At 40.7% G+C, this 22,565-nt stretch overlaps 1 protein-coding gene across 5 annotated transcripts in view; it reads right to left on the bottom strand.

The window, feature by feature from the left end:
- rapgef4a (Rap guanine nucleotide exchange factor 4a) overlaps positions 1-21,867 on the bottom strand; it is a 77,629-nt gene extending 55,762 nt beyond the window's left edge. Inside the window, exons 1-5 of one of the 5 annotated variants that reach the window (XM_058787562.1) lie at positions 21,849-21,867; positions 21,456-21,569; positions 13,641-13,783; positions 13,376-13,464; positions 11,973-12,119 (exon numbers count right to left, since the gene is read on the bottom strand). In XM_058787562.1, coding sequence (XP_058643545.1) covers positions 11,973-12,119; positions 13,376-13,464; positions 13,641-13,783; positions 21,456-21,538 — 462 coding nt within the window. In that variant the 5' untranslated portion in view covers positions 21,539-21,569; positions 21,849-21,867. Of the gene's footprint in view, positions 1-9,626; positions 9,688-11,972; positions 12,120-13,375; positions 13,465-13,640; positions 13,784-21,455; positions 21,689-21,848 lie in introns of those variants that run through there. The other 4 variants (XM_058787563.1, XM_058787561.1, XM_058787564.1 and 1 more) reach the window with 4 other exon arrangements.
- Positions 21,868-22,565: the final 698 nt, after the last annotated feature.

Here is a 22,565-nt window from a genome sequence, read left to right as displayed (position 1 = left end):
GAAACCTTCAAGGTGGAGTGGGATAACCCTGCGGAGAACCGTACCTGCAAGAACTCTAGCACTGAACCACCTGAGCAGTTAACTGGTTTGAGCTGGCAGCTGCCGCATCAAGAAGTGAAAGTTCACTTCAAGGAGAACAGTTTCCTCGTGGAGGGAGCTCTGGACTGGAGTATGGTCTCAGCAACCTCAATTGAGAGACCGGAACCTATGAGCTGTGCCCCCTCAGGGGCCACATCCACAGTTCCAAAACTCTGGGCGGGGGGAAGGCCCAGCCTGAGAGAGGAGATCCCTCCTGACGGGAATCTCCCAAGGAGAGCTGTCAAGAAGTGAAATCAGGTCTGAGAAGGAGGTAAGTTTATACAAGGTAAGCGGTCTTAGAATATTGGAAGGATATAATTCTCTTCGTTGTAGGTTGTAGAGTTGTCTGAGTCCACGTAGCAAAGACGAGATCGGACACTGGAGTGTGTGTGTGGTGAGCTTTTGTAGTGTGAGCTGATGAGGAGGTGATCAGGTGCAGGTGTGTGTGATTAGAACTCCGGGGATGTGGAACGTTGTGATTGGTGGAGTGAAGGGCCTGACTGGTCTGTGACAGCATGTCTTTTGCCTTTGACATGGCTTATGCTTTTACAGGGACAGACAACAAGAAATAGAACTGACACACACAGAGCACTTGACGAATGACATAAGCTGCAGAATCGCACGTGCTTTTAAGCTCCCTGGTTTCTACGTCACCCCGCCTGTGACGTCTCGCCCATCCATTGGACTGATTACACACGAGATTCAGAGCATGGTCACGCTGCAGGCGTTCCCAAAGCGTTTAGACGCAGCTCGAGTTCCTTAAAGGGAACCTACTTTTTCTGTCTTGTCCTAAATAGTTTGTCCCATCTTCACCAAATTTCATACAGATCATTATCAGACCATGCTGGAAAAAAGTTATTAAAGTCCACATGAACCGGAAGTTGTTGTCGACTTTATTTCAGTATTGAGACATATTTCCAATTGAAACGGAATATAGTGGTTTTATTTTAGCACTCCTCCCAGTGGCGTAGCAAGTCAGCCCCAGGCCTATATGCAAACAATTTGCACAGGCCCCCCCAAAAGTTATGAGCTCCAACTTGGTTAACTTTATTGTTTATTTTTCAGAAGTAAATAACATTACGTGACTATTCACAAGCTGTTTTATTTACAGTATAAATGCTTGGAAATAATAATGTTTTCAAGTCCATTCATTATTTGTAGCATGCAAGCCACCCAGTAATCGAAATAAGCTTTGTGCTTTGTTACTTTTATTATAACACAAAGTCTCAGCCTTCAGTCAATTTTATGATAAAATACAAACAATAAATGTGTCACGGCACGGTAGGGATGTGCAAGGAAGGAACAAGGTCTGGGTCCAGATGCAGGGAAAAACCACTTTAATAACCAACGAAAAAGCCAACAGGGCAAAAACAAAACAGGTAAAGGAGTGGGATACATGAAACGGCAACACAGTGCATGTATCCCCAGAGTCAGAACAGCAACTACAACAAACAACGAACAATTATTATTTCACCAGACAGAGTAGCGGGAGTGAGGTGTATAAATAGTCCATGGTGATGGGGAACAGCTGGGAGTGTGATGAGTGGCAGGTGTGTGGAGTAACGGCAATTGAGTCCGGGAAGACGGGAAGTGGCGACCTCTGGTGGTGAGAGGGATCATTGCGGACCCGGACTCATGACAGGACCCCCCCTCTAAGGAATGGATTCCAGACATTCCCAAGCACCCAGCCAAGGGGAAGGCAAGGCGAGAACGGAGCAGGGGAAGGGGAGGGATGGGGGAGGGCCAGGTCCGTGTGCTGGAGGGGGACCTGGGGACTGAGGCAGCGCCGGCGGGATGGGGACCCAGGGCAGAACCAGCGGCCACACCAGCGGTGTGTGGAGCTGCCACCCCGTAACGGGCAATGGCTGGCTCCACCGCTTCGGGAGCCTTGTGAGCGGGCACCGCCGCCTCGAGAGCTTTGCGTGCGGACACTGCCACCTCGGAAGGATCGGGAGTGGACACCGCCGCCTCGGGAAGGCCTGAGACGAGCCCCGCCCCCCTCGGAGACAAACCCAGTGGACACCGCCGCTTCGGGAATTTCGTGAGGACCGCGAGCGGCCACCGCCACTTCGGGAACCTCGTGAGCGGGCACCGCCGCTTCGGAAACCTTGCGTGCGGACACCGCCGCTTCGGGAGGATCGTGAGTGGACACCGCCGCTTCGGGAACCTCGTGAGCGGCCACCGCCGCTTCGGGAGGATCGTGAGCGGCCACCGCCGCTTCGGGAGGATCGTGAGCGGGCACTGCCGCCTCGGGGAATTCGTGAGGACCGCGAGCGGCCACCGCCACTTCGGGAACCTTGCGTGCGGACACCGCTGCTTCGGGAGGATCGTGAGCGGACACCGCCGTTTCGGGAGGATTGTGAGTGGCCACCGCCGCTTCGGGAACTTTGCGCGCGGACACTGCCGCTTCGGGAGGATCGTGAGCGGACACCGTCGCTTCGGGAGGATCGTGAACGGCTACCGCCGCCTCGGGAAACTTGTGAGCGGACACCGCCGCCTCGGGAACCTTGTGAGCGGACACCGCCGCCTCGGGAACCTTGTGTGCGGACACCACCGCCTCGGGAACCTTGTGTGCGGACACCGCTGCTTCGGGGATCCTGTGAGGATCGTGAGCGGCCATCGCCGCTTCGGGACGATCGTGAACGGCCACCGCCGTTTCGGGACGAAATTTCGTGAGGACCGCGAGCGGCCACCGCCACTTCGGGAACCTCGTGAGCGGGCACCGCCGCTTCGGGAGGATCGTGAGCGGACACCGCCGCTTCGGGAACCTCGTGAGCGGCCACCGCCGCTTTGGGAGGATCGTGAGCGGCCACCGCCGCTTCGGGAGGATCGTGAGCGGCCACCGCCGCTTCGGGAGGATCGTGAGCGGGCACTGCCGCCTCGGGGAATTCGTGAGGACCGCGAGCGGCCACCGCCACTTCGGGAACCTTGCGTGCGGACACCGCTGCTTCGGGAGGATCGTGAGCGGACACCGCCGCTTCGGGAACCTCGTGAGCGGCCACCGCCGTTTCGGGAGGATCGTGAGTGGCCACCGCCGCTTCGGGAGGATCGTGAGCGGCCACCGCCGCTTCGAGAACCTCGTGAGCGGACACCGCCACTTCGGGAGGATCGTGAGCGGCCACCGCCGCTTCGGGAACTTTGCGCGCGGACACCGCCGCTTCGGGAGGATCGTGAGCGGACACCGTCACTTCGGGAGGATCGTGAACGGCTACCGCCGCCTCGGGAAACTTGTGAGCGGACACCGTCGCTTCGGGAGGATCGTGAACGCCTACCGCCACCTCGGGAACCCTGTGTGCGGACACCGCCGTCTCTGGGATCCTGTGAGGATCGTGAGCGGCCACCGCCGCCTCAGGAACCTTGTGAGCGGCCACCGCCGTTTCGGGACGATCGTGAATGGCCACCGCCATTTCAGGACGATCGTGAACGGCCACCGCCGTTTCGGGACGATCGTGAACGGCTACCGCCACCTCGGGAACCTTGTGTGCGGACACCGCCGCTTCGGGACGATCGTGAACGGCTACCACCGCCTCAGGAACCTTGTGAGCGGCCACCGCCGCCTCAGGAACCTTGTGAGCGGACACCGCCGCTTCGGGGATCCTGTGAGGATCGTGAGCGGCCACCGCCGTTTTGGGACGATCATGAGCGGGCACCGCCGCTTCGGGAGGACCGCGAGAAGATGAAGATGACCATGAGGCAGGTCTTCTCGGTAGCCGACTGGCAAGCCATTCCCACAAAGTCCCCGGCATAATCCTCGATGGTCCGGTCTCCCTGCCGGATATCGAGGAACTTCCCTGCTGGACCCATGTTTGCTGGTGAAATACTGTCACGGCACGGTAGGGATGTGCAAGGAAGGAACAAGGTCTGGGTCCAGATGCAGGGAAAAACCACTTTAATAACCAACGAAAAAGCCAACAGGGCAAAAACAAAACAGGTAAAGGAGTGGGATACATGAAACGGCAACACAGTGCATGTATCCCCAGAGTCAGAACAGCAACTACAACAAACAACGAACAATTATTATTTCACCAGACAGAGTAGTGGGAGTGTGGTGTATAAATAGTCCATGGTGATGGGGAACAGCTGGGAGTGTGATGAGTGGCAGGTGTGTGGAGTAACGGCAATTGAGTCCGGGAAGACGGGAAGTGGCGACCTCTGGTGGTGAGAGGGATCATTGCGGACCCGGACTCATGACAAAATGTGTTTTTACACTCAATTTGTAGTGAGATAACTATTTTCGCCAGTTCAAGCGGCATCTGAATCAATTACATTTTCCTCTTTAATATTTGCAGCACAACACGTCAATATACCAAAGTGTCGCAGAAATCATCAAATTTGATGATGAGTTATATGACGATGGTTTGCAATATCAAAAATCTTTTAAAGTCTACATGGAATCAAAATTTACATTATCAATACGTGCAAGTTAATCCACTAAAAAAATGGTTTGTCCTGGTAATCTGTAATCAAAATCTGAACATTTGTTTCCGCTTAGATGGATTGGACAGAATATGCCTAACCAGGCCCCTCCAACCGGTAGTTTGCTGTGAGGGAGAAATGGAGAGGAGGAGCCAGGGGTGTAGTGTCTGGGTATGCAGGTGCATATGGCCCAGGCAGATTGGGGGCCCTGCGAGCCGAGGGGGAACGAGACACTCAGGCCCTAGTCCGACATCTTATCAGAATTACCGGCCAGAGTCCGACTGGAGTCCGTGTCCTTTTTCTCTCTCTCTTTCCCATTAGCTGCTGTTGCAGCCATTAAAATAGTTCAGTTTTGGTTTTTAATGGCAAAGTGGTTATATTTCTTTTTCGTTTCTTTTTAAAGCTGCAGTCCGTAACTTTTTTTGTTTAAAAATTATACAAAATCAATAATTGAGCAAGTACATAACCAGCCAGTGTTCAAAACTATCACTTTACTTTAGCCCGATTCACACTGGTTAGCTTATGACAATGTGTTCTAATTTGAGTGGTACTGGTAGGAATTCGTGGTAAATTCAAGCATGCCCCTGCATCATTATCTCACGTCTGTAAACATAAAGAAGTTGTCACGGGTTGCCGAGGCGAGGAGTTCGAAGGAGAACAAAGGAGGCAGATAATCCAAAATAAACAGTCTTTAATAAATCCATAAAGGAACATACAATCACTTAAAACGACGTTAGACAGGACAAAGAAACTCTAGAAACTGAAGGCTTAAAAAAAAAAAAAAACAGGCAAACCAAAGGAGCAAACGAGATAATTAATACATCGCAGGTGATCTGAATGAACGATGATTAACTAATGATTACAGGAACTAAACCAAATAAGGACAAACAGGAACTAAATGGGAACATACATGTGACAGACCACCCCCCCCTCCCGGAAGACGCATCCTGCACCCTAACAGTACCATCGGGGAGGGGGGGCCGGCGCCCTAGAGGCTAGTGCAGGACTCGAACAGGGTGGAGACAAGGAGAGCCTCCAGAAAGGATCTGGAAGCCATGGTGGAGCTGGGAGCTCGGGAGGCTGTGGCGGATCAGGGAGCTCGGGAGGCCGTGGCGGAGCTGGGAGCTCGGGAGGACATGGCAGAGCTGGGAGCTCGGGAGGCCATAGCGGATCCTCCGTGGCCTTAGCTGGCTCGGCCACGGGCATATGGCCCCCCCAAAAACATTTCCAGGGGGAACTTAGGTCCCGGAGGAATTCTGGGGGGCGCTCTGGAGAAGTGGGCACTGGAGGGCGCTCTGGTGGAGAAGCGGGACTGGCTGGAACCAGCGGAGACTCAGGAGACGATGGAGGGCTGGACGGGACCAGCGGAGACAAAGGAGACTCAGGATAGCTTTCAGGAGTGGATTCTGGGGCTGGAGCCGACACTGGAGCGAGCTCTAGGGCTGGAGCCCAAGACATCCCACAATACTCCACCAGTATTCCTAGTGGCACATGTGCGGCAGACGGCGGGCTTGAGTGAGCCGCGGCCGGTTGGGTTCCGGATCAGAGACTCTCTAGACAACGGATGACTTCCTCCATGAAGGATTATGTGTTTATGAAACACAAGTGACTGAAATTAGATTATTCCAGTTTTAAATGTGCATCTGACAACAGAGCCCGGAATTACACAAATTTTGTATTTTAAAGAGAACCAGTTCGAAGGAAGAATAATTTGCTTTTGGGTTTGAAATAATTTCTTTATATAAAATTCGAATGGTATGACAATTAGAGATTAGACTGTACAGAAACTGAAATCTGCATGTAACACTAATACACACTACACACGTTGTTAACATGAACAATTTCAGAACAAAGTATAACAGTTATAATGATTTGCACGGTTTGATGTGATATGAGCTAGCCGATCGTTAGATTTTATTCACTATTTGTAGTGCAATTTATTGTAATGCTTTTTTCCTCAGGTGGTCAGAACAAAAGTGGCAGACTTATTTATTCGGATGACAATATCCGGTGAAAATTCTTTAATTCTTTAAGAAAATAATTCTGCAAATAACTGCAATGGAAGGTTTCAAACAGAGATGGCGTCAAAGAGGCAAAACTTACGGACTGTAGCTTTAAGTTAATTTAGAAATATGTTTGGAACATTTTTTGTTTGTTAAATTCAAAGTTTTGTTTTTTTAAAGTAACAACCAGGCGGCCAGCGACAGTGAGTTGAGCATATGTTTGGTCAATTTAGCCTTCTCAAATCAACACGACTTGCCTAAAATAAAATGTATTGACATAAAACACTTCATGCATTTCACAATATTAATTAAAAAATGTAACCTAGATAAATGTGCGCTATTAGATGCATACCCAAACGTTTGTGTGGAGAGTGGAAGCTGAAGCGTGCTTTGCAGGACATGGAGGCAGCAGCGCGATCACTTGCATTTTTTTCTTAATGCTTTGATGACTAGAAAGTAAAAAAAAAAAAAAAAAACAGCATTTATTTGAACTAATTTGTTTGTAACAATGCAAAAGTCTTTTCTGTCACTTGATCAATTTAATGCGTTCTTGCTTAATAAAATATTCATTAATTTTTATAAAGTATTAACTTTTTCACACTGTTTATTAATCTAGTTTAATGTTAACTTGTAAATACACTTTTGTTCATAATACACTATCAAATGTTAATGTACACAACTTGAAATGTTGAAAATGTATATCAAAATGTATGTTTTTCTTCACCAGTCCAGGAATATTAACAGCCCTTCCAGACACATTCAACAATGTCAACTGAAAACAAAATGCACACACAAACTGCTTGATCTGGGAGGATCTGGCAGTTCCTACAGACACGCTGCGTCTGCAGTGGAGTTTAATTCAGAGACAGGCAGAGGTCTGTGCTGTGATAGGATCTGTGTTTGTCTCAGATTAAAGGCCAGCTGTCGCTCTATAAAGGCACAGAGACATGCTGCTTCAAAAGAGACCACTGTCATTCAAGCAAACATCACAATTACCCAGCACAGAGCTTCAGCTTTGAAATAGAAATGAGTTACTTACAGGTGCTGCTGGTTTCTGCCAAAGCTGTCTTTTATCTATATGAATACGGTTTCCTCTAAATGCCAATAAGCAGCCAAAACAGAAACACCAGGTACTATTTATAACATTGTTATATTGGTAATTAATGTTAATTATAAATAGAAATAAACATAAATTGGAGATGCACTTGGTATTGATCAAGATCATGTTATATTGGCAATCATATTGGTTATCGCTATAAATTATTTATTCTATTATTAGTGTCAGGTAAAATATCAGAGCATATAACTTTACCATAAAAAATATGGCAGCAACATTTTAAATTATATTGATTGAACTTAAATTTACAGTAATGTACTATTTACTAAAATCGTTTTGCATTTATAATATACTGACATCCAACTTAAAAACCCAGGTAAGGGAAACTCACATGATGAATCAAAGTTAATCACAAGCAGCTTTACAACAAGATGATTTAAATATTAATATACAGAAGTGCCATACACACAAATACAAACATCATCATGATAACACACATTATACTTAAATAATGCAATAAGCATTAATTTCACAACATAAGATGTAACATACTGTAAAACCCTCATGCACATAACTGATAAGAAAAAACTAAGAAGAAATGAAATTCATCCAAAACTGCAAAAAAAAAAAAAAAAAAAAACATTTACTGAGCCCATGTCATTCAAATCTTGTATGACAAAAGAAGATATTTTGAAGAATGTTATAACTAGACAGTTTAGGTTCCCATTGACTGCACTCTGTGAACAGAAATGAATGGAATTGAAACTTTTTGGTTAGTGACATTTTTAAGAATTAAGTGCTACTGGTGAAATTAAATGACATGATTGGAGTGATTTGGGAACCAAATCTGTGTTCCTTTTGTCATACCAGTTTATTACTAATAAGTATCTATTTCACATTCAGATTAAGTTTAATAACGATGTAATGATAGTGCAACATGCTGGTCGCATGTACATGTAAAATATTTAAAAAGCTCAAAATCACATTCTAGAACCTTTTTTCTCAAAAGTTTTCATATATAGTATGTGGTTATAATAGATGGGTGTAAACTGGTGCGGGTGAGATGGGAACATGGTCATCCTGCCCATCCCAAAATCCCCCTAAACACACACACACAGACACTCAATGTCTCTCTGGTTTCCTGTTAGTCAGTTCTCTGTGCAACCCACCCAGTGACCCAGCATTACACTAAACACACACACAAACCCATACACAAACACACCTCTCTTTCCCAGCAGCCATGTGAATAAGATCTATAACTGTAAAACGGAAAGGGGCCAGAAAGCATTCGTGCAGTCATTTGCTATTTTTGTTAAAGTAAGCTGACTGTACACAACTGAAAAAAAAGTAAAAAAAAAAGTCTGCAAATCAAAAATCAAAACTGGCACAAATCTATTTTGTTAACGCACATTGCTAGTATTGAGGTGAACAATTAATCCTTGCAAGTTAATCCACAGAAAATAAAAATGGTCTTTAAATAATCTGTAAATTTGCTTCTGCTCTGGAATGCCATTCCTTCTCAGATGACGTCAGTTTGATGTACTGGACTATCCTTAACCTCGGCCCTCCAACCGTTAGTGAGAGATGGAGAGGAGTTGTGCTAAAATAAACCCCCATCCTCTATTCAATGTTCAATTTCAGTTGGAAATGCATCATCATTCTGAAGACAGCAGCAACTTCCGTTTCACATGGACTTTAAAAAAACTGAATCTTAAAGTGATCAAATTACGGACATAAGGGATTTCTCCTGTTATTTTGTAATAACAGGAGAAATCATAGGCTTATTATATGACCACAAACATTTACATATCAACACCTATTCAGTATTCAGCAACTATAATGATGAGCAACAGTATAAACTATGCTGGTAAGCTTGTTACCATTGTGAAAAAGAAGTACACTTTAGCGTATTTAATAAAAGTGCAAGCTTATTACGGAAATAATATACTTAAAAATAAGTACGAACTGAATGTTTTCAGATACTTAATTGCATCTTAATTGCATTTACATGAAAATTATTAAAGTTTAAATGTATATTAAATAGAAACAGAAATCATGAGTTAAGACATCACCTTAGAGTTCGGATATATCAGATACAGCACAGAACTTCTGCTGGTCCTCTCAGTTTCCCAGTGCGCTTCACACACACACACACACACACACTAAGCAGAGGGACAGTCCCTCTCAGGGGAACTCTGTATCTTGATATCTTTCCTCAGCCTTCTCCTTCCTTTCCGCTATTTTTGTTTCTTTCTCCTGTTTTCCCTGTCTTCCTCTCATTCTGGTGTAGCTCAAGGCTGTTTTGTCCTTCTCTGACCTGCTCCAGTAAAAGCTTCCCATCAGGCCCTGAATTTCTGATTGCCCACGGGCCAGAAAGAACAAAACGAGAGAATGAAAGACTAAGATAGAAATAAACTCAGGGCCCTGAAGAGCAGAAGCACTGCTGCCTTTTCTGCCAAAGACAGAAAATGACAAAAAAAAGCTTCTTCATCTGTTGTGTTTTGGAAGAATAAGTGATAGAAAATTCCTTCAGCATGAGTGCTGGGAAGTGAGCGCAACATGCCTAAAATCCCCCGACTTTCTGCATAAACGATACAGAAAATATATATTTATAGTGTCACACTAAAGCAGTGTTTCTCAACCTTTTTGACTGCAAGGCCATCCATTATTCAAGACCTTTAAAGACATTCATCATTCAAAACCATGTAGACTCAAACATTTTTCAAACTGCTGCTGTAATGATAAATCTGCCAATTTACAGAAACTAGGAGTGACAGTATAATAAGTAAAGTAAATAAACTTTAAGTATACAAATAATTATATCCCGTAATTACAGAAGTTTTAAGAACTAAATGTTCTTAAATGTTCAGAGTTCCTCATGGCCTATACATTTGCTTGTCTTTTCCAATGGCTTGTAGGAACAGGATAAGACATCATGTTTAGCTATTTTAGCTTATTTTAAGGGTGTTTTAATCCGTCTTTAGCCCCCATGGAAGTGTGCATAGGTCTCCTAGTGGCTCCTGAATTCTGGCTCCCTATATAGTAGAGAACCACTGAATTAGAGGATGACCACAAAAGTTCAAGATCTCAGAACAGGATATTTCTTATTCCTCCACCGCCTCCTGCTGGTTACAGATGATAAAGCAACTAAAATACATTTTAAACATTTTTACATTAAGTTGTGGCAGTCTGGCAGTTTAGGGTGGACCAGTGTGGATTCAGGCCCACTCAGCTGGCGCAGTGTATGAAGTGAAACATCTGACATACCATCCTACTTTTTTAACCTCTTCACTTCAAACCTCCTGTTCCATTCTAGTGTGTAACACCCACTTTTATGCATCAAATTCCAGATCCATAAATAAAGTATTATTCTACATTCTTTTCCCTTCAATATCCTGTTTCACTCAAAAATCACATTACAAATGTAAAATAATTTGGGACTGTCAATTCAAATTGATTTGTTATTGTTTTATATGGCTGCCCTTTTGGAAAGAAAGATATATGCTAAATTGTTTTGAAAGTGAACTTGTACTTCAAAATTTCAAAGTTGTTAAAATTGTACTTGCAGACAACATAATATTAATGAAATAAAAGGCCACTTAAGTGGTACTTAAGGAAAGTACATTTTTATGACTGTTTCTTAACACACTTAAGTACACTTTTAAAAAGTGCACTTTGTAATACTGCAATACTTTAAAATATATTTTAAATAACTGTTTCAATAATCTTTTGTCACATTTCAAGGAAGTCTACTTGTTTTGATGTATTGACTAACATGCTAAAACACATTTAAAGTACTTCATTATAGTTTTAACTGTAGTGTGTTATTTGATATTACATTTAAGGTTAATATATACATACGTCCACCATTTTTTATCAGGCTCCTATGAAAATAACATTGGACATTTTTGAAAATAAAGCATTCAGTGACTGACTAATAACCTTTTCTTTGCCATTAAAGTGAAATGACTGAATCTAAACATAGGAGCCTGATAAAAATGCTCATTTAAAAGAAAAAGCCTGAAAAATATCAGACAGACTTCGAGGTTTTTGCATCTAAAGTAAATGTGTATTACATTGCTACTTCATCATTACAAATGTGTAATTGCAAATATATTTGACAAATACATGGAAAAAATATACTTAAATCCTAAAGTTAAGCACTTTAATATAATATAAGCCCGTACTGTAAGTTTATTATTTTATTAAAGTGCATTATTTCCATAATAAGCACTTTTTAAAAGTATGCTTTTCATAAGAGTGGTAATCTGACAGTGTTAATAATCCTAATTTATTTTGCCAATATTCAAGTTTCCACTTGCTTAATTTACACAATAAATTAAGCAAAACAGATACATACAACTTCAATCATGGTTATTCATATAGGTGTCATTGCTATACTCTCAGTAAACTCATACCTCCCACAGGCTCCTAAAGTCCTTCTGCTCAATCCGCAGCAGTTCACTGAACTCTCGGGTGACAATGGTGGCGTGCCGCGGCGTGTTGTCCAGAATAGACTCCCCAAAAGCTGTGCCGATGCCCAGCGTACAGATGGTGACAGCATCCTTAACATGAAGAGGAACACAGGTCAGAGTCAACTCTTTCAGAGAGGAAGAGATGAGAAGAGAGGAGTCATATAAGCCATCTGAGATGTTTCTGATTGAGAGACTGATGCACTTCCACTTGGATTCAGGCCTTTCTCAAGGACAACACACACAGCGAAAGAGAGAGGTCAGATCATTTGTCCCTAAGGTTTGTAATGTAAGACGCAGATCTGTTAGGAGTTGCTCTAGTTTTCTGCTGCGGTCTATAATAAGCACCTGCACTCAATAAAAAAATGTCCACTGTGAGCAGATGAATATAAGATCATTTTAGTTTTCACTTGGGATGGGAATCCTAAGCAGTTTAGCGAGTCTAGTTCCAATTTAGATTCTACTTAGCAACTAAAAAATAATTCCAATAAAGTATTTTATTTATTTATTTATTATAATTTTTTTTTTTATCTTGGTAGTTTTTGCTCACAACACAAACACAGAGAACAAAAAGCAACTGCTAAAGAACAGAGAGACAAAACAAATGTTAGAAAGTCAGCAAACTGAACAGAATTTAGCCGGTTATTTCAGTGACACCAAATATTTTTGAGTGCTCCATCTCCTCTCATAATTGTCTTGTACCTAAATATAACTCATTTTAGGTGAGATACTGTACGTCTAAGGAGACCTGTTAATGTGATGTAATAACAGTTACGTAAATGATGATTTACATAACTGTTCTTCCTTGATGAACTATAGTGAATGCTTGAGTATGTGTATGTTCTATTATCAAGTCAAATTTATTTATATAGTGCTTTATATAGCAAGATTTATATAGCAATACATTGTTTCAAAGCAGCTTAACAAAAAATCATGTTGCTAATATTTATAATATTTTAATATCTTCATGCATTATGGTCACATTTAGCAGATTACAGCTATGTGATAATACAGTTTACATTTAACAACAATACAGCAGTTTCAGATTCGCGATATGATACATATTGCTTTACATTAGTGTACTGTACATGATGTACAGATGAAGTTGAGCATACTTATATATCCAAATTTACATAAAGAGTTGTTTGATAATATAGTTTACATTTTGCATACGATATATGATTGCAACGATAAACAATCAAACAGATTTGTTATGTGATGATATTGAGGATACATATGAAGTTCAATGAAAGGCTTAAAATGTTAATATTATCATTTCTTAGATAGCTCAGACCAAGTATAAGCTCTGTTCACTATCATTTAAAAACAGAACTGACATGACAACGTACCTGATGGTTTGCGGTTTCTGAGACCTTGACATCTAGGGAACCGGACAAGACGGTGTACCAGTTAGTGCCAATGTCACCTTGTCTGTACACTAACACACACACAAACAGAGAGAAGGTAGTACCCTATTGAAAAAAACATATAATTACACTAGATCCAATCACAATGCAACCTTTTGTGAAGTGATTCTGTCAACAAAAATTTTTTTCATATCATATGTAGGCCTATGTGTGTGAGCGTGAGTGCATGTGTGTGTGTTTGACTAACATGTGATGCCTTTCTCCAGACACTCGTAGAAGCCACACAGACAGATCTGCTGAAGTAGAGCAGGGTGGAACTTCTCAAAAGCCTTCACACTTTTCAGACGGGCCAAGATAATGTCCACATCCTCCCCCGAACGCTCCTCCGGTCTGCATACACAGAAACACACATACAAATCAAATTACAGCAATAGCTGACTCATTATTTGCTCATTCTCATGCCTTTTTTTTTATTTCATTTTATTTTATTTTTGTCTGTGTGTTTTGCATATGGTGGAGCTGGTCTGTTTAGAAGTCTGATTATAAACCAGACCACATTGGGTACAACCAAGCTAAAGGAGTACCTTAAGGAAAATGGTCTTTTCACTATTCCCATAGTGTATGATTGCAGACAAATTAATAGAGCAACACATTCTGTGTTCTCAAAATAAATTATAAGTTATTTGTTTTGGTGAAAAAAAAAAAAATCATATATCTCTATGATGAGGGGGCCTTTTACACCACACTCAAGGGAAAAATCACCTAGTATTTATACAAAAACTATTTGTAGATGCAATAAAGTTATGTGTTTTGCATAATATTTAAGTTAATACTTGTTCAAAACTTCAGTTTGTACTATTTTCTGTTTATTTTGATAAACAGAATCTCTTGGATTACGATTTTCAACTAGATGGATGTACTGTTACTTCCTCTACAGTCAAAAATCTGGGTGTTATATTAGACAGCAACTTGTCTTTTGAAAATCATATTTCCAATGTTACAAAAACAGCATTCTTCCATCTTAGAAACATTGCCAAGCTACGAAACATGTTATCTGTTTCCGATGCAGAAAAGCTAATTCATGCATTCATGACCTCTAGACTGGGCTATTGTAATGCACTGCTAGCTGGTTGTCCTGCATCTTCAATAAACAAGCTACAGGTAGTGCAAAATGCAGCGGCTAGAGTCCTTACCAGGTCAAGAAAATATGATCATATTACCCCAATTTTATGGTCTCTGCACTGGCTCCCTATTTAAGTTCCATATCAGTTACAAAATATTATTACTTGCCTATAAGGCCCTAAATGGTTTAGCTCCTGCGCACACCTAACTAGTCTTCTACCACGCTATAATCCAACCCACTCCCATAAGGTCGCAAAACTCTGGACTTTTGGTAGTACCTAGGATAGCGAAGCTTATTCACATTTGGCTCCCAAACTCTGGAATAGCCTTCCTGATAACGTTCGGGGTTCAGAACACTCTCTCTGTTTAAATATAGATTAAAGACACATCTCTTTAGCCAAGCATTCAACATAATGCATCATATATAATCTTGTACTGCAGATATATCTGCTCAAATGCACATTATTATTCTTTAGCTTGGGTTGAACAAATCATTTTTGCTTGGATGGAACAGCAGCTACGCTAATTATGTCTCTATTTGTTTCTCTGTTTTTGCCACGGGATTAACATCCCGTGGTAAATCGGAATTACAGAAGCTTCAGTCTGGATCCAACCCTTAAATGATCTGAGATGACCAAACACCTGAGAAGAGATCATGCCAACCCGTCAGAGGACCTCAGAGGATGCCAACCCTCAGACAATATACAGAATTACCAAATTTTGCGATAAGTTAAATATATTAAGTTTCTACAATATATAAATATATTGTAGAAACTTAATTTCCTGTAAAGCTGCTTTGCAATGATTTGTATCGTAAAAAGCGCTATACAAATAAACTTGAATTGAATTGAATTGAATTGAATAAATAGAAGCATTTTTGTTAAAAAAAATACACTGTAAAAATTTATTGTAATTTTAACTGTAAAATTTAGTAAAAACGCTACAGAAGAAAACTGTTAATAGGTTAACAGTAAGTTCCCGTACTATATACAGGGAAAAATGGTAACACTTTATTTTAGGGTCTCTTAACTAGTTGCTTATTAGCATGCATATTACTAGAATATTAGCCATTTATTAGTAGTAATTAAGCACATATTAATGACTTATTCTACATGAGCTTATTCTACATCCCTAATCCTACCCAATACCTAAACTTAACAACTACCGCACTAACTATTAATAAGCAGCAAATTAGGAATTTATTGAGGGAAATAGTGAATAAGTGTTCCCTATTCTAAAGTGTTACTGGAAAAACTGGAAAAGATCTAACCAGACATTCAATGTAATTTTACAGTAAAATGCTGTTAATTGTACAGTTTTTAGCAGTAAAAACAACAAATCAATGTATAATTTACAGTCAAAAACTGTAAACTGATATTCCCAGAATTCCCTGCGTGACACTCCACATTTGAAAGTATTTTGTTTAAATAATCATGTTTTTTTAATAGTTTTTGTTATCAGTTATGTACATTTGGGCTTTATGTTACATCTTCTGTTGTTTAATGAAAGTTTATTGCATTATTTAAGTATAATGTGTGTTACCATGATGGTGTTTTGTGTTTGCATGAATTGTGTTTGCATGAATTGGATCCTGGACTTTCTAACCGGAAGACCTCAGTCAGTCCGTGTCGGCCACAACACCTCGAGCACTACCACACTGAACACAGGTGCCCCACAAGGCTGTGTGCTCAGCCCGCTGCTCTTCACGCTGCTGACCCACGACTGCACTGCCAAGTCCAGCTCCAACCACATCATCAAGTTCGCTGATGACACAACAGTGGTAGGCCTCATCAGCAACAACGATGAAACGCACTACAGAGAGGAAGTGGCACAGCTGGCTGAATGGTGTGGCACTAACAACCTGTCCCTCAATGTGAGTAAGACAAAGGAGGTTGTGATGGACTTCAGGAGAAACTCCGGTGATCACCCCCCACTGACCATCGACAGCTCGACTGTGGAGAGTCAGCAGCACTAAATTCCTGGGGTGCACATCACAGAGGATCTCACCTGGTCCACCAACACCATGTCACTCTCCAAGAAGGCACAACAGCGCCTACACTTCCTCCGCCGGCTGAAAAGAGCAAGTCTCCCTCCACCCATCCTCACCACTTTCTACAGGGGCACCATTGAGAGTGTGCTGACCAGCTGCATCACTGTCTGGTACGGAACTGTACTGCAGCAGACCGCAAGACCCTCCAGCGGACAGTGAACACCGCTGCAAGGATCATCGGTGCCCCTCTCCCCTCCATCCTGGATATTTTCCTCACACGATGCTCCAGCAAAGCAAATAGTATCGTGAAGGACTCCACACACCCCTCCCACAGTCTCTTCCAGCTCCTACCATCAGGAAGACGGTACCGGAGCATCAGAGCCCGCTCTGCCAGACTGCTCAACAGCTTTTTCCCCCAGGCTGTGAGAGCCCTGAACTCAAATCACCCCGCCCCTCTGAACCCCCATACAAACCCCCTACCTCCTGTAACATGTAACGTGCAATTCGAAGTGTGCTACACACAGGTGAGTGGGCCTGTACAAACCACCTGTAGTAACACACTCTCCTCCTCTATGCGCACTAGTCACTTTTCACACACACTGCTGTGTGTACACAAATCCCACAAAAAGAACTCAGTAATATATGTACGTTTACATGCTCATGCACTACAAATCATCCTGCACTGTTCCCCAGCCAGCTGCTTGAACTCAATGTTTCTCCTTGCACATGTACAGTATTTATCTGAAGCATTCGTATAGTTTGTATAGTTTGTATTTTTTTAGTTTGTATAGGTACTTTTTTATAGATAGTATATTTATATTTATAGTCAAAATCTATCAGTAGGATAGTTGTGTATAGGTTTATATTGTCTTACTCCATTGTTGTATGCCTGTATTTATGTAGCACCGTGGTCCTGTGAGGCACGACATTTCGTTCCACTGTATGCCCCCGCATGTAGCGGAATGACAATAAAGCTCAACTTGACTTGACTTGACTTGACTCTGTGTGCCTTCTATATATTAGTATATACTTCTGCTTGTGGCAAAGCTACTTGTGATGAGCTTTGATTCTAAATTGTGGCTTTCTCTTTTACCACCTGCATTATTATGGTGGTTGTCAGTGTGTTAAAAGTACAAAACAGATTTTAATAGCAGTGTGCGTTGTTGAATTTACTGGTTTACATTCAAATTTTCTTGTTTGTAAATTACAGTTTTATACTTTAAAATGTGCAGTTGTGCAGTTTTTCTGTATTTTTTACAAAATTATTCAGGCAAACACAGCTGCCAAAATTATTTTGTAAAAACTACAGAATTTTTTTTTACAGTGTACACTGTCATTGAAATATGTTCATTTTATGAATACAGATTTTTTTAAAGGCTTGGAGGAGATCCCATAATAATTTAATATGTCTTTACAGTAGTAACAATAAATCTATTTTGATTACATGATTATATGATGGTTTCATTATATCCCAATATATTACCTCAAATGCATTTACTTCTGTTATTGAAAAACTGTTGATTTAATTACCTTGAACAAAACTGAAAATCATCATCAGGACCTCTGTCTCAAAATATATTTGGCATTTTAATGGATTCCAATTAGCTGTGTAGATTTAAAACATTTTAAAAAGCACTAAATATTAGATCAAATTTGCTTTCCATCAGCTTCATGCAACTGCTCGCAGTGGTGTCAAGGATCAGCCAAATTCAGTTTTTGTGCCAACTATTGGTTTTTTTAAAAAGTAGTGCGTTTTACCCCAGAGCACCTTTAGCCACATTCTACCCTGCTTTAATCTGAGTACTATACAGTGCTGATGCAGTGAGCTAAATGAACCACGCAAGATCATCTGAGGGTTTATAAATGTTTAGGGGACCCTTGACTGCTACTGTCACTTGAAGCGGTTCAATATAGCAAGTCTGATTTATTCAACACCACCCCAGAGAAAGAATGCTCATCATCACAAAACACAACATCATACAAAACATAGTAAATCATGAGGTACTGTACAGTACGTGACACAAATCTAGTAGTGGAACGATGGGATTTTGATGACCAATGCTGATATCTAGAGCGCAGGTTGAACAATGGCCAATGCAATGCAGATACTGTAAGTACTCTTTAATGCAACAGCTCTGGCCAAGCAGAATGACACCAAGATCGATCACACGTGAATGTTTAAGGTTTAGGCACTGTGTAGTAATGGTATATTGACAGTATTGGCTAATTAACACCTCACACAAACACAGAGCAAGTCAAGCAAAACACTGCAGCCTTAACATGTCTTGCAAACTAAAGAGGTTGAAGTTTGTGTGACAGTATTTCTAGGTTTCACTCAGAAAATGGCAGTCGTGTATAGCCAGAATTTTTAATATTGACATCAAATAACAATCTAGCAAAAGCTTTGGAATTAGGTCTTCTACAAAGACATTCAGTGTATCGACCTTGTAAATGCAATTTCACTTCCAATGATAAAAATTCCCTGTTTAGTGTACAGTATGCATCCGACAGTCAGCAAACAGACTGAAACTGAAACTACATTCAATTTTAAAACTAACTTGTTAAATATAAGATAAAAGCTGAAAATTTTGACTTTATTTTTTTTTTTAAAAGGTGTCTTCCTTAAACTGCACATGTCCACTTAGAGGTCAGACACACCTGTGCAAACAATATGTGATCATGTGCCTGTGTGTTTGAGGGTGTTTAACAGGGACTAAAAATCCATTTACTATGCAAACAGTTCTACATCAAATTCTAAATAGCACTGTCAATATGACCAAGGTGTTTAACCCAAAGGTTTTCATCAGAACAACACAGTTTGAATACAAATTCTCTCCATAGCAAGTATTATTGCTCAAAGTAAAGGGTTAATGATTTAAACAAACCCCTAGCTTCAGGGCATTTATGAAGATCCTCAATTTCTTCTCAATCTTAATTCAAGACTTGCATTTTGAAATAGTATAAAACTAGAAACTACTTTCAGCCTCAATAGGTAAATTTATGGCGTTCATATAATTCAAACAGCAATCAATATGTTGTCGTATGAGTCAGAGGGGAAAAATCAAATACAGCTCCACTCAGCACATCTGGACATTGCTGTTATGCATCTACGTCTCCATCAAAACAATGTCAGGTGAGAGGAGATAAAGACAGGAATGGAGAGAGATGAGTATTGGCACATTTACTCTTTTCAACAGACCTGTGCCCATCTGCTTTAGGTGTGTAAATATTGATCTATAACGAAATGGAGCCATTCACTGCAGGAAGAGCAGGCCAGAGCCCATTAGAGTGTGTCATAAACACATTACACACAAATCTCTGCTCCATCTTTGATAACGAGACTGTAATGTTTGTTAACTGCTTTAAAATGTTCGATATATATCCTAGATGTCCTGTATCTAGGCTATCATGGGCAGAGTCTCACAGTACTGCTCTTACCACAAATGAAAAGTCTAATGTGTAAAAACATTACAGAGATTGTTCACCCAAAAATGTTCTGTCATCTGTCTGTCATCATTAACCTTTGTGTCATTCAAAATCTGTATGTTTCTTCCATGGAAGACCAGTGGATGTCCAAAAATTTAAATTATCACCATAAATATATAATTATGTAGCCCATGCAAGTTGTGTTTTAAATTTCCAGTTGTGCAAAACTGGTATAGACTAATTTAAAGGGATAGGTCACCCAAAAATGACATAATTTTCTGTAATCATTTACTGACCCTCATGTCATGTCACGTAATCAAACAGTGAACACTATTAACAGCAATGATTATGTGTTGCGATCTGTCTTATAGCAAAATTTGATAGTTTTGTATGTTGTTTGAGGGTTGGCATCATCTGAGGTCCTCTGAGGGGTTGGTCTTTTTATTTCTGACCATACATTGATTAAAATGTAAAATCGTTAAAGTTTGTTAAAGTGTTGAGCATATACTTGTAATATGAGAGAGTTAATATTTAGCTTTTGCCTAAACTACTTATTCATACATACAGATATTTAAATAGGTTGAGCGTAGGAAGATTCACTCTATCACATTATTTGAGGCACTTCATGGGAGTTGGTGGGGCCTAATTTTAACTAGTGCAAAATATGCACAATTATACACAAATGTTCATTTTGCCAAAAAAATTAAACATTTTTATTATTTGATTATGTCATTCACAAGGCTTCATGGGATTGTAGTTCTTTCCCTCATGAACTCATTAACACAATCTTTTTGTCCAATGTCCAAATAAAAATATTGCTTCAAATCAAAGTTTGTTTAAAAATCACATTTCATTTCCTTATGTACTTGTATTTTGGGAGTGAGAAGTTCGTATAATTTAGAGATAATTTGTACAAATGAATGCCTCTGAATTCCATTAATTTTATTCAACAACAAAAAAGCACCATGGACATTCTGATAAACTTCTCATTTTGAGTTCCACTGAAGAAACATGTGTAGGGATTGGTAGTATGACATGAGGGTGAATGGATTTTCATTTTGGGGTGGACTATTCCTTTAAGTTTGGTGTCGTTACTAAAGCCCTTCACAGCAGAAAGTGTCTCTTCATGCGTCTGCAGTAACACAAGCACTGCAGCACTGGTGACCTCCTCCAGGTGACAAACAACCCTTTACAAACTACTCTCAGTGCACTTCAATTCACCATCTACAGCATTCACAATCAAAGCAGCGAAAGACGTGAAGCTTGCAATGAATCCATCTATCATCTGAAATCTATCGGGCTGAGAATGAAAGACTGCATCTGAATGCATACTGCACATCAATCACACTGACAATCGCATTTGACATGTGACATGAAACTTACATTCTAATATTGTTTAACAAATCAAATGTGCTTGAAACGTCTTTTGCATAAGGCACTGCTGTGTAAATGATTGCTGAAGGTGGACCAGAACAACGGCATTACGACAGAAGAATGAAGTTTGTGCAGGGTAAATGATGGTACCTCTTATCCAGACAGATGATCCACTCAGCAGAAGCGGACGGGTGGCTTGAGGTGTGTGCCGCGACCATCTTCGGTGAAATCATGGAGTGATATTACAGTTCGCATCGTACGCACCTGATCATGAGCAGATGTGACTTTACTGAGAGCGATCGAGTTTGACTCTGACTCTGAGCGATGCTGCTGCCGCCCACACAGCTGACAGCGCGGAAACACACCGGGGCTAGTTGTCACAAGCGCTGTAAGATTTTGAGTCAAAGGTACGTACACAGTGCCTATTTTCAACACGTAGTGCAAAACACTCGTTTTCAAATATTTCCAATATCACATAAATAAATGAGCACAATAAACCACAATAACATATATTCAGACAAGAATCAATGACATTTAACATACACCCAAATCCGTGGAGTCGCTCCATAAGACTTTCGTTCATCTTCGAAACACAGTTAAGATATTTCTAATGAAACCTAAGATATTTCTTCCACATCACTCAAAGTCTACAACCAAAAAAACTTTTACGATTAAAAAAAAATAAATAAATAAATAAATGAAGACATGGTAGGCCTAATTCATAAATCGAGCAGTTTAATCAACAGAGAAGATCGCTTTATTTTACTAATATTTAATCCAGGCTTTTACCCTGTGAAGCCAGATATACGAAATAATAGTAAATAAATAAATAAAAATAAATAAATAATAAAACATTAGGGCTGTCAAACGATTTTTCGCGATTAGTCGCATCCAAAATAAAATTGTGTGTTCTATGTATATTTATTATTGTGTATATATAAATACACACATGCATATATATATATAGAGAGAGAGAGAACAATCTTATATTTATATACATAATACATATACAAAGTACACACACATATAGGCTATTATGTAAACACAAACTTTTATTTTGGATGTGATTAATCGCGATTATTCGTTTGACAGCCCTACAAAAACATATTTTTAATTGAACAGTTTATTGAAATTTTACATAAAATATAAAAGAAAATGCAACAGCATATATAACATATATATATATGTATGTATGTGTGTATGTATGTTTTGTATCATATTTGATAGCCTAAATCAGGCTTTTTATGGAAATACAATGAT

This window comes from Onychostoma macrolepis, chromosome 09 (genome assembly GCF_012432095.1).
Source record: "Onychostoma macrolepis isolate SWU-2019 chromosome 09, ASM1243209v1, whole genome shotgun sequence".
NCBI classification, from domain to species: Eukaryota; Metazoa; Chordata; class Actinopteri; order Cypriniformes; family Cyprinidae; genus Onychostoma; species Onychostoma macrolepis.
Note: the sequence above shows the minus strand (reverse complement) of the source record. Positions and strands in the feature narration are given on the sequence as shown.